The 11,737-nt window shown below is 57.4% G+C and overlaps 2 protein-coding genes across 16 annotated transcripts; one reads left to right on the top strand and one right to left on the bottom strand.

The window, feature by feature from the left end:
* Positions 1-3,783: 3,783 nt before the first annotated feature.
* On the top strand, positions 3,784-9,299 carry MLST8 (MTOR associated protein, LST8 homolog). 3 transcript variants are annotated; one of them, XM_014848978.3, is made up of 10 exons: positions 3,784-3,844; positions 5,146-5,194; positions 5,713-5,905; positions 6,073-6,124; positions 6,208-6,370; positions 6,821-6,896; positions 6,979-7,131; positions 8,059-8,183; positions 8,349-8,512; positions 8,650-9,299. In XM_014848978.3, exons 3-10 carry the CDS (start codon positions 5,777-5,779, stop codon positions 8,766-8,768), a joined length of 981 nt encoding a protein of 326 aa, XP_014704464.1. In that variant the 5' UTR covers positions 3,784-3,844; positions 5,146-5,194; positions 5,713-5,776; the 3' UTR covers positions 8,769-9,299. The 3 variants fall into 3 exon arrangements, with proteins under 3 accessions (XP_014704464.1, XP_014704465.1, XP_044603083.1); XM_014848979.3 differs by lacking the exon at positions 3,784-3,844 and having other exon boundaries at positions 5,157-5,346; XM_044747148.2 differs by lacking the exon at positions 3,784-3,844 and having other exon boundaries at positions 5,168-5,485.
* Positions 9,185-10,883, bottom strand: BRICD5 (BRICHOS domain containing 5). Of its 13 annotated transcripts, none has more exons than XM_070485193.1 (6): positions 10,702-10,883; positions 10,402-10,554; positions 10,040-10,195; positions 9,868-9,969; positions 9,459-9,612; positions 9,218-9,356 (listed from the first exon to the last, which is right to left on the bottom strand). In XM_070485193.1, exons 1-6 carry the CDS (start codon positions 10,750-10,752, stop codon positions 9,262-9,264), a joined length of 711 nt encoding a protein of 236 aa, XP_070341294.1. In that variant the 5' UTR covers positions 10,753-10,883; the 3' UTR covers positions 9,218-9,261. The 13 variants fall into 13 exon arrangements, with proteins under 13 accessions (XP_070341299.1, XP_070341294.1, XP_070341296.1 ...); XM_070485195.1 differs by having other exon boundaries at positions 10,402-10,527; XM_014848981.3 differs by having other exon boundaries at positions 10,402-10,883.
* Positions 10,884-11,737: the final 854 nt, after the last annotated feature.

Below are 11,737 nucleotides of genomic sequence, written 5' to 3'. Positions count from 1 at the left end.
TGTGCTCATTTTACAGACGAAGAAACTGAGGCTCAGAGAAGCCTAATGACTCACTGGATGTCCCAGAGTCTTGAGGTCATGCGTCTGAGCTTCGAATCCACATTGGCCTCCACACTTGTCCCAATTCTGCTGCTTTTTGTCTCTTTTTTTTCTTTCTTTCTTTGTGAGGAAGATTGGCCCTGAGCTAACATCTGTTGCCAATCTTCCTCTTTTTGCTTGAGGAAGATTGTCACACCAAGCTAACATCTGTGCCAATTCATCTACATTATGTGGGATGCCACCACAGCGTGGCTTGATGAGTGGTACTAGGTCCACACCAGGGATCTGAACCTGCAAACCCTGGGCTCCCAAAGTGGAGCCTGTGAACTTAACCGCCCGGCCACCAGGTCAGCCCCCTAGTTCTGATTCTTACTGAGTTTGTTTTTCCAGTCACTTTGTCTTTCTGAGTCTCGGTTTGCCCTCTGTAAAATGGGGATAAGAATGATACCTCCCCTTAGGTTATTTGAGGATTAATTGTGATGCTATCCATGAAGCACTTCACAGTAGAACTTAGTAAGGGCTCAACAAATGGCCTCTGTGGGTCTTATGGTATTCTTGGGTCTCCCTATCTGGGCTGTCTGGGTAGCGACTGTATTTTATTCATCTTTGTATCTGCAGAGCCTAGCAGTGTGCCTAGCACACAGGAAGCGTGACAAAAAGTAAAAATAAAAAGATAGCTCTCACCCTTACCATTATTTTTATGTTTTGGCTGGCTAAGGCAAACCACTCTGGTCTGAGGCTAATTGCAGGATTTGGGGCAAGGGTACAAACAGAGGCCCACACGCCAAATGTCTAAATATTTAAACGTTATCAACCATGCTAATAACCTGCTAAATAAAATATGTTCTATCCTCCTACCTTGACAAATATACCTGAAAGGCCAAGTTCCAATTTAGAATTCTCGGATTCCTCTGGGTAATGAGCTGGTCCCTGCCTGCAGCTGCCCCTCCATTCTCTGCCCAGCTCCAGCTCCGCCTGTACCCCACAAACAGGCACCCCTTAGTCACTCCTCAGACCTGGGGGTGGGCATCTTGCTGTGTGGTCCACCTTCAGGAGGACAGGTCTGGGAAGAGAGCTGTACAGATTCTGCTGAATTCACCCTGCTAACTGAGGCTAATGTCCAAGGAGGGGTCAGGAAGTCCTAGATCTGCTACTGATCAGCCCAGTGACCTTGGACAAACTCCCAACGCTCAGCTACCTCATCTGTAAAATGGGCCAGCAGCTCTGCCTGAGGCACAGGGCTGATGGGAGGGTCCACATGAAAACAGAGATGTGTCTGCCTTGGGTCCTCCCAGCCTGGGGGTGGGGCAGCACAGCAGGCCACTGGGGGATGAGGATGCAGAGGCGTGGGACTTGGGCAGCCCTCCAGCAAGTCAGGCCTCCGAGGACGATCCCTGGAGGAGGGGCCGCTGAGCCAGCAGAATTGCTGAGGCTCAGCTTGGAGTAGAGCTGGCGGTCGCTTCGCTGCAGCCCGGGCTGGCCCCCTTCCCAGCTGCGCGGCAGCCTCCACCGGCAGCACAGCTCCTGCCCACCAGCTGTGCGCCTGCTCAGGCGCTCTTCCCTGGTGCCCCTCCCAACCCCCAGAGCCCTGGTGCCTGGCCCCTTATGTATGAAATGGGGACGACAAACGTACCCTCCCCATGGGCTGCTGGGAGCACGCAGCATATGTTAGCTGCTGTGGTTTCTATCATTCTCATAGGTGCCAACTCTGTAAGTGCCCAGCTGGTGCTTGGTACATAAGAAGGGATCAACAACCATCCACCCCGTTCCTCCTTCCTGCCCAGCAGAGATGCTGGAGCTGCTCAGGCTGGGTAGGGAGCCTGGTCCTGTCTGTCAGTTACCCTTAGGCATTGGACTTGTGCACCCCCAGGCTCCACCCAGAACCCCTACAGAAAAGGCCAACAGCTCAAGCCCTGTTCCCTGGGTCACAAGTGGGACCCCACAGACATCTGGCGGAGTCTTCCAGCCCTCCCTCGGCCCCACCCCTCTCTCCTGCTCTCAGGCTCTTTGGAGGGTTTATCCTGCTCTGGACATCCTTCAGTCTCTGGGGTTCACAGGGCTCTTCCCTCCCGGCCTTCCGAGCCCACGTATTCATCTGTCACTCCCAGAGCTGCCCTGAGCCTGGTGGAGCTGCACTGGGGAAGCTTAGAGAGGAAGATGAGCAGGACATATGAGGTGCGGGGCTGCCCGAGGAGTAGTCACCTCAGCCAGAAAGGGTGAGATCAGGGGAGAGCTGAGCCCAGCAGAATGAGCTCTGTCATGTTCTAGCTGTGTGCCTTTGGACATGTGACTCTACATCTCTGAGCCTCAGTTTTCTTGTCTCCAAAATGGGGGTACTTCCTCCTCGGCAGAGCCACTGTAAAGATAATGTAGGTAAAACGCTTAGCATGGTTTGGCGGTTCCTCAAAAAGTTAAACATAGAGTTACCATGTGACCCAGCGATTCCACTCCTAGTGTATAGAGAAATGGAGACCTGTACTAAAAAAGATACTTGTATAGGAATTTTTATAGCAGCTTTATTCATAATAGCTAAAAAGTGGAAATAACTCAAGTGTCCATCAACTAATGAATGGATAAACAAAATGTGGTCCAGCCACAAAATGGAATATTATTCAGCCATAAAAAGGAATGACGTACTGACATGTGTTACAACTTGGATGAACCTCGAAAACATTATGCTCAGTGAAAGAAGCAGGACACAAAAGACCATATATTGTATGATTCCATTTATATGAAATATCCAGAATAGGCAAATCCATGGAGACAGACAGCAGATTGATGATTTCTGGGGGATAGGGAGGTTGAGGGAGTGGGGTAGGCACTGCATAATGGGTACAGGGTTTCCTTTGGAGGTGATGAAAATGTTCTGGAATTAGATAGAGGTGGTGGTTGCTCAAGATTGTGAATGTGCTAAGTACCAATGAATCATTCACTTTAAAAAGGTTAATTTCGGGGGGCTGGCCTGGTTGCACAGTGGTTAAGTTGGCACGTTCTGCTTCCGCGGCCCGGGGTTCGTCGGTTCAGATCCCGGGTGCAGACCTATGCACCGCTTGTCAAGCCACGCTGTGGCAGGCATCCCACACATAAAGCAGAGGAAGATGGGCACGAATGTAAGCTCAGAGCCGATCTTTCTCAGCAAAAAGAGGAGGATTGGTGGCGAATGTTAGCTCAGGGCTAATCTTCCTCAAAAAAAAAATAAATAAAAAGGTTAATTTCATATTATGTGAATCGCACTTCAACAAATAAAACAAACACCTGCATAACACCTCACACAGAATAAGCCCTCAAAATGCTATGAAAGGTGTTGAAAACCAAGGGCTCAACAGGTAAAGAGGTAGAAAAGCCTCCTTGGAGCAGGCAAGGGTTCAGAGGAGAGAGTGTGGTGGCGAATTCTGAGACTGTACTCCACTCTGGCTGGACAGAGCACGTGGCCTGTGAAGCAGAGAGCGGGAGAAAGCCACAGGGTTGGCAGGGGCCAGGCCCAGGAGTCCGGGGGGTGACAGGGGACCGCTGAAGGCTTCTATCAGGGGTCACACAGGTTTTTAATAGACTACTATGCAATGTGAAGGACAGCCTGGAGAGGGGCTGGAATGGGTATGGAGAGGCAGGTCAGGATGCTGTCAAGGGACAGGGAGTGGCAGATGCATCCGGATCACGCGAGGCTGTAACACATGGTGGGCACTGGAACACAGAAGGGGAAGCCCTTTGGTCTATGATAAATTGTTTTGCCCACAGAAAGTGGAAGTGTCCGTGTGGCCTTCGAGGGACAACATCTAACAGGGAGCTGGATCTCAGCTGGAGACAGGTTGGAAACTCCTGGGGCAGGGATGGTATTGGAAGCCCTGAGAGTGGACGAGAGCCCCCAGGGACAATGTGGTGTGCAGAGACAAGAACTCTGGAGGGCACCAGCCTTTAGAAGGCAGAGAAAGAGACTGGGTGCCAATGCAAGAAGCTAGGTGACGGGAGCTTCTTAGGAGAGCTGCCGACCACTGCAAAGACGTCTCAAGATGCAGAAGTAAAAGTATCCGCTGGGTTTGGCAGTGTGAGATGGCCAGTGACCTGGTGACATTTTCATTGGAGAGCTGGGGTCAAAGACAGGACAGCGGGTAGAGGAGTGAGTGGGAAGTGAGGACATGGAGCCAGCAAGGCTGAGAGGACGGCTCTTTGGAGAGGGTGCCAGCTGCTAGGAGAGTTTTGGGTTGTTTTATGGTGTTTAAAGCCTCAGGAGAAGGAAGGAGGAGAGGTGGGAAAGGTACAGGAAGGAAGGTTTCTGGGACCTGGGGCCTGGAGGAATGGGCAGGGGACATGGCCTTGGTCAAGGGGCCAGAGAAAGGAAGGGTGGGGGAGGTGTGCAGCTATGATTGTAAGCGCGGTAGGAAGAAACTGTGGGACAGCCTGTCTCAAGGGCTCTCTTTTTTCTGTGACAGAGGGTGAGGCTGCGTGTGTGGAGTGTGGGAGGGCTGGAATGGAAAAGGAGGTATGAGCAACCCCAGTTTTTGAGTGGTTGCTAGGCTGAGTGGGGGGACCCAAGGGTCAGGCTGGCCGGGACTGGACAGGCCTGAAAGTGCCTGAACTAGGGTTGCCTGATCTAGCAAATAAAACTAAAGGAAGGCTAGTTACGTTTGAATTTCATGTAAGCAATGAAGAACTTTTTTTAGTATAAGTATATCCCATGCAATATTTGGGATATACTTACACACACAAAAATTATTGTTGCTTATGTGAAATTTACCTGTGATTTAACCTGGTTAATTTATCTGTAATTTACCTGGGAATCCTAGCCAGGAGAGGGGAGTAGGGGATGGCGCCACGCCGCCTTGGGACCCAAGCCTGGAAATGGGTAGCCGTGTCAGAAGGGTGCGGTGCCCGAGTGGGAAAAAGACTGGGACTGCTGCTTTCGTTCACCCCAGTCCCCGCGCCGCGAAGCAGGGTGCAAGCCTCTCCTGCTTCTTGCCCGGCAGGAGGGGACCCCTGCCCCAGAACTTTGGTCTTGTCCCATTCACCTCCCCCACACCCCGCTCCCCCGCCCCGTATGTCCCATGGTGTCGCCCTAATGGCTCATCGATAATTCTACGCTCTGCCTCGGCCTCCATCGACTCGCTCCAGCTCCGCTCCCCAGTCCTGGACCGCGGCGGAGCGCAGAGCCGCATGTAAGGTACGGAGGCCGCGGGACGAGAGCCGGAAAGCGGCTGCCGGTGGTCGGGAGAGCGCGCCCAGGGGAAGCTGGCCCAGCGGGACGGAGCCAGGGCCGTCAGCGGAGCACCAGGGAGCTCGAGGGTCCAGCCAGAGAGCGCCCCCTCCCATCAGGTCCAGCCGCCGGCCTGCTACGCATGCGCATCCGCAGCACTCGGCTTTCCTCTCCCGCCGGTCCGCCGCCCTGCGCACGCGCGGCCCGCCCCTGCGGCAGAGCGGCGCCCCGGGTGTGCCTGCCCCCTGCCGGCCGTAGGTGGGGTGGCGTCCCGGCCCGGTCCGTGGGGCGGGGAATGGCGCATGCGTCTTGGAGCTCGGAGCTGTCCCTCGCCTGTTGTCATGCGTGTCCCTGAACCTCTCTAAGCCTCAGTTTCCCCATCTGAAATGAGGGTGATAATACCTAACCCTCAGCATCTAGTGGACCTGTAATCCACTTAGGACCTAGAGGGTATTCCCAAAATACTGCACTCCTCTCTCCTCCAGATGCTCTGACCTCTGACCCATTGTTGATCATATCTCTGGCCCGGGCCTTCCAAGCAGCCGCACCATGAACACATCCCCAGGCACGGTGGGCAGTGACCCAGTCATCTTGGCCACAGCGGGCTATGACCACACGGTGCGGTTCTGGCAGGCCCACAGCGGGATCTGCACCCGCACTGTGCAGCACCAGGACTCTGTATCCTCCACTGGGAGGTGGGGAGGGTGGTGCTAGGTAGGACGCCTGGTGGGGATAACAGCCTGGGCAACGGCCTGAGGTGGGAAGGATGCAGCAGCTGAGCCCGATGCTGGAGGCCTTGAGGGCCCCGGCCCCAGGGCTCTGTTCATCATCCTTGACAGACCCAGCAGGTGAATGCGCTCGAGATCACGCCTGACCGCAGCATGATTGCTGCTGCAGGTACCTGCACCCTCGACCCCAACCCCTGATCTCTGGTGGTCCATCTAGGCACAGCCCAACTTCAGTTTGACCTGTGCCCCTAGGTTACCAGCACATTCGCATGTATGATCTCAACTCCAATAACCCCAACCCCATCATCAGCTATGACGGGGTCAACAAGAACATCGCGTCTGTGGGCTTCCATGAGGATGGCCGCTGGATGTACACGGGTGGGGAGGACTGTACTGCTCGGATCTGGGACCTCAGGTGTGGGGTGCTGGGCAGGGAGGGCCTCCCGCCTTGGTATGGTCATGAGGGCCAGGCCAGGAGACTGTCTTAGGTGGGTCCCCTCTAAGCAGAAGCTGAGATGAGGGTTTCTGTGTGGGTGATTTATTGAGGGCAGTGAGGAAAGCAGGATAGGGCAGGGATGAAGCCACACAAAGGCCAGTCCAGCCTCAGCCTGATTCCAAAGGGAGATTTGGAGAGTGAATTGCATGAAAGAGCGAGTCCCACCTGGAGGCAAGGGGCTGGCCTTTATGTCCCTTCTAAGTCAGTCATTGGCTGCAGGCTGCCCTTGGGGAGGGCCAAACCTCCCAAGTATTTCTTATGAGGTAGCTCCTTTCAGCAAAGGGATAAAGGCAAATGCCCAGGGAAAGGGCATCTGGGTGGGGCACCAACAGCATTCACTACAGACTGTGCATGTCCCCCACCCCGAAGGTCCCGGAACCTGCAGTGTCAGCGGATCTTCCAGGTGAATGCGCCCATTAACTGCGTGTGCCTGCACCCCAACCAGGTGAGGGGTATGCACGGGGCTGGACACCCTGGGGTTCTGGAGGACAGGGGTCCTACTCTACCTCACCCTCCCTGCACCCCAGGCAGAACTCATTGTGGGTGACCAGAGCGGAGCCATCCACATTTGGGACTTGAAGACTGACCACAACGAGCAGCTGATCCCTGAAGCTGAGGTCTCCATCACATCTGCCCACATCGACCCTGATGCCAGCTACATGGCCGCAGTCAATAGTACTGTGAGTCCTGGGATGGGCGCAGTGGGGGAGGCTGGCTCAGCAGCACCTAGCCCCTGAGCTCCCTTATTACCTGCAGGTGGGCTTATTCCCCCAATGTCTCTCAGGCCTTTCTCCTCCCCCTCCCAGTCCTGCTTCCCCATCCTGGGCTCCAGCTCCAACCCAGCCACCAAAGCCAGAAACCTGGGTGTTGCTTCTGATGCCACCTCCACTAGCTGCCATAGCCCATAGCAGGCCAGTCACTTCCATCTCCAGAATCTCTCAAGTCTGTCCACTTCCCACTCTCTTCCCTGTCACCTCCTGATCCAAGTTTCCTGTATCCCTCAATGGTGGCTGCAGCCTCTCTCTGACCTCCCTCCCTCCTTTCTGACCTCCCCCCCTGCCCCCAATCCATTTTCCCTCTGCCGCCAGAGCATCCTTCAGCAGTACCAGCCTGATTACATTGTTCCCTTGCATATACCCACGATGCCTCTGGCTCCTTACCATGGCCTCAGGATGCTGCAGCTTGGCCTCTGATCTCCTGTCCAGCCTCATTTTCTCCCTTTAACGTCCATTAAATTTCAGCAAGTCACTTGTCCCACAATGTCCCCACACTGCCCTCCTCTGAGCCTTTGCCCTGCTGGTCCCTCCGTCTGGGGTGTCTCCTACTTCAGTCCTCACATTCCCATTGGCCAGCAGCATCCTCCAGGAAGGCCAAGCATTGCCTCCTGCTCTTGGCCTTCCAGGTATAGCCCTGGTTGGGGCTAGGTCTACCAGGTCCTGCAGGTAGGAGCAGATGTGTCTGCCACACATCCCCTGCCCCCAGACCCCTGGGCACAGCCACAGTGTTGGATGGCAGTCCCTGGATCTGGATCTAGTAGCCAGGGCATCCTTCCCTATGTGTCACACTGGTGGCTCCAGGCCTCCCATAACTTCCCTCTTACCCCACAGGGGAATTGCTATGTCTGGAATCTGACCGGGGGCATTGGCGATGAGGTGACACAGCTCATCCCCAAGACCAAGATCCCAGCGCACACCCGCTATGCCTTGCAGTGCCGCTTCAGCCCTGACTCCACGTGTGTGCCGGGGCTGGGGACTGGGAGCCCTTGGTGGCTGTAGGGTGGAGGGGACCTGCCTGGGGCTGGGGGCTTGATGGGTCGGGGCCTGTCTGGTGGACAGCAAGGGGGTGCAGGGTGGGAGTGGCTGCTGATGACACCCTGCCGTGCTCACCCCACCCCCAGGCTCCTTGCCACCTGCTCTGCTGACCAGACGTGCAAGATTTGGAGGACATCCAACTTCTCTCTGATGACAGAGCTGAGCATCAAGAGCAGCAACCCCGGAGAGTCATCCCGAGGCTGGATGTGGGGCTGCGCCTTCTCGGGGGACTCCCAGTACATCGTCACTGGTGAGCCCTGCCCGCCCTGCCTCCCACCCTGCCAGCCTGGTCACGGCTGCTGCTCCTTGCTTCCTGGGAGCCGGCCTCCAGTGTGCCCAGCTGCGGGTTGTGCCCTGAGCTGCTGCCCACGCCCTCCCTCCTTGCAGCCTCCTCTGACAACCTGGCCCGGCTCTGGTGCGTGGAGACAGGAGAGATCAAGAGAGAGTACGGCGGCCACCAGAAAGCTGTCGTCTGCCTGGCCTTCAACGACAGCGTGCTGGGCTAGCCTATGCCTCCTCAGGATTGCAGGCAGCCTTCTGGGTGCACCGGCTGCATGTGCCTGTTCAGCTGCCCAGGTCAGAGTGAACCCCTATGGGCTAGCCTCTACCAGCCTAGGCTCCTGGACCTGACTGACCTTCCCTGGCCCTCTCAGCCAGCCTAGACCAGCCAGGCTCATCCACTCTGGGGCTCTCTTGGCGCCCAGTGGCTTATCTTGGTGTGAAAGAGCTCAGGAGATCTCCCTGAGCCAGCCTGCCCTCCCCTCGGAAATGCTGGACCCACACGGCCTAGAGCCGCTGAGGGGGACCTGAGGCTGGCGCCCACGCCCAAGCCAGTGCTTCCCCCTGCCCCACCCTGCCCGTTTCATGTCCCGAGGCCACAGACAGCACCATCATGGCCAGGTGGAGGGGTTTATTAGCCCCGCCAGCAGCTGCCCTCTGTGGTGCTGGTGATGGGGCCCGCCAGCTGGCTGGCCTGTGGGGCTGGGCCAGGCTAGGGGCTCAGTCTGGGAGATAATAAAAGCAGACGGAGATACAGATGTTGCTTGGGAAGCAGATGTCAATGCACAGGTAGATCAGCCGCTGCCTCGGGGGCCCTGGGGGGAGGGGCCTTCGTGAACCCAAAGGGCTCCTCCTCCCCTGTCCCCAGACTGTCCTGCAGGAGCCCAGGCCTCTCCACACAGCCTGCCCCAACTCACCCTCTGCTCGACGGGCCCAGTAAATGGGGGTCTTTGCGCAGAGGTGCTGCACCGAAGCCCCGACTTGGGCAGGGTCCACCTCGTGGCTCCCAAGCACTGCCAGCAGCTCCTGGGCACGGTGGGTGTGCTGGCTGGGGCTGCGAGACTCTTGGGCCTGCAGAGAAGGCTCTGGTGGGCCACAGGACAGGGACACTTGCACTGTCCCTTGGTGGGCAGGGCCCATGGGTCTCTGGACATGCTGGCACGGGTGCCAGCCCCGCCTTGACTCTTGTCAGCAGCCTCAGCCAAGGCAAGATAGAGCTTCTGTTCCCCTGAAATTGGAGCCCCTGCCCGCCCCAGGCCCGGGCTGTACACAGGACCCTTTGTCTGGCCTCTGGCCTGGGAGCCTGGCCGTGTGGGGGCTGCTTACCTCTGAGGTGTTCACCAGCAGCTGCAGGGTCTCTCGGTCTCGTGCCTCCATCAGGTGGAGGAAGCAGGCCTGGTGCTCCGGGGGTCGGTAACAGACATGGCCCTGGAGAGGCAGCCAGGTGAGGCAGGGCCGCCTGAGCCCCCTGGGCGGTGATCCCCCCCAGCCCACTCACACTCTGCCCGTCGAACAGCACTGCCCAGCTGCGATTGCTCTGAGCTGGAGTCACCCTGATGGTCGCCACGTTCTGGGCCACGTCCACCTGGGCAGTTTGGTTGGGCTGGGGCACACTGGGGCTCAGGAGAGTCAGACGGAGCATCTGCAGCAGTGGCTGAGAGTGGGCAGTGGAGCTCAGCTGGGCAGGCTGGGGCAGCCCCAACACTCCCCCACCCCTGCTTCAAGCCTTTTGACCCCTCCACTGCTCTGGCCCTCCCGCCCTCAGCTCCAGGCGCTGGCTCCACCCAAGCTGCAATATGTTGGCCTTTCCTCCCCCTTCCACTGTCCGTGCCTCTGCCCGCGTTCTGAGGAGGGGCTCACCTTGGGAGGGCTGGGAGCAAAGCCAAGAAGCCCCCCAGCCACAGCCCCTGCAGTGGCCAGTGCCAGCAGCAGCAGCAGCAGCAGGCCAGCAGCTCCCCAGCCCCCATGGCAGGGCTTGGTCTTCACCTGGGGGCATATTGCAGTCAGTGGAGCCTGGAGCAGAGACCAGAGAGCAGGCTGGCTCAGGGAAGGTAGGGGCTGAGGAGGCTGGGAGGTGGGTGCCACACTCCTGTCACCTGCCCAGGGCATGCCCTGGGTCTTTGTCTCAGGAGAGGACACTGGTTGATGGAAGGCACTCACCCCAACAGACCCAGGCCCGGGGCTCTCCGCACGGCAGCTTCCCTGCTCCATGCTGCAGCCCTGGTGACAATGCGCTGATTGTCAGCTGCCCCTTGGAGTCAGCCAGGGAAGTCTCAGGCTGGCTCTGATGAGCCAAACCACCGTCCTAGCCCCCTCCTCTCCTGACCCCACTGCTTCCTCGCCAGCCCAGCTACCTGATACCTGCGTCGGAGCCAGGACAGCCCCCTCCCTCCCACCTAGGGGGTGCTTGTCACCATGCCTGGCTCTCCTGACACCTGGCCTGTGCAGACTGGAGAGCATATGGGCCTGGGAGGTCATGAGAGCACGGTCGTTGTGGAAATCAAGTCCCCTGGCTGGTACGGAGGACAGCCCAGGCTGGGCCAGAACCATTTTAGAGTCTTGTCGGGAGCAGATTTACTTTTTCTTAAAGAGGACTGTTTGTTTCTAGTCTCTCAGGCCAGGGCACCTAAGAGACCATCACTAAAGAATTGGTATGGAACTCTGTGCCACCTCCCTTCTCTCCCCATGTGCCCCAGCTGTTCCCCATACCCAGCACAGCATGGGCTGACGAGCATTCCAGAGTGCAGGCCTGAGGCCAGATGGCTTCCAGAAGGCTCCACCGCCTTAAAGGCAGCCTATTCAAACCTCCCACGGCCCCGGGGATGGCTAGGGCAGCCTCATGTCTGTTAGCCCCACCCTGCCCAGCATGGCTTTCTCTAACTGGACTGTGCTACCACCCTGGCTCCTAGCTTGTGTTCTCAGCCACTTGACACCATGGACTGTGACAGTCAGGGCTCCCCCTGTATTAGCAGCCCTCAGGACGGGTGTGGCCTCCACCAGCTGCACCCCATGGCCCTTTCTCCCTCTGGTTTTCCTTTGTGCCTTGTTTTTCCTGACTCTTCAGCATCACCTTCTAGTGGGCCTGAAATGGGGTGGAACTGCAGTGGTCTGTGTTCCAGCTCTGGAACTGGAATCCCAGAAAGGCCTTCTGCTTGGAGTGCTCCCACCCTACCCCCATGCTGCAGTTAGACAGCTG

Source organism: Equus asinus, chromosome 14, assembly GCF_041296235.1.
Source record: "Equus asinus isolate D_3611 breed Donkey chromosome 14, EquAss-T2T_v2, whole genome shotgun sequence".
NCBI classification, from domain to species: Eukaryota; Metazoa; Chordata; class Mammalia; order Perissodactyla; family Equidae; genus Equus; species Equus asinus.
Note: the sequence above shows the minus strand (reverse complement) of the source record. Positions and strands in the feature narration are given on the sequence as shown.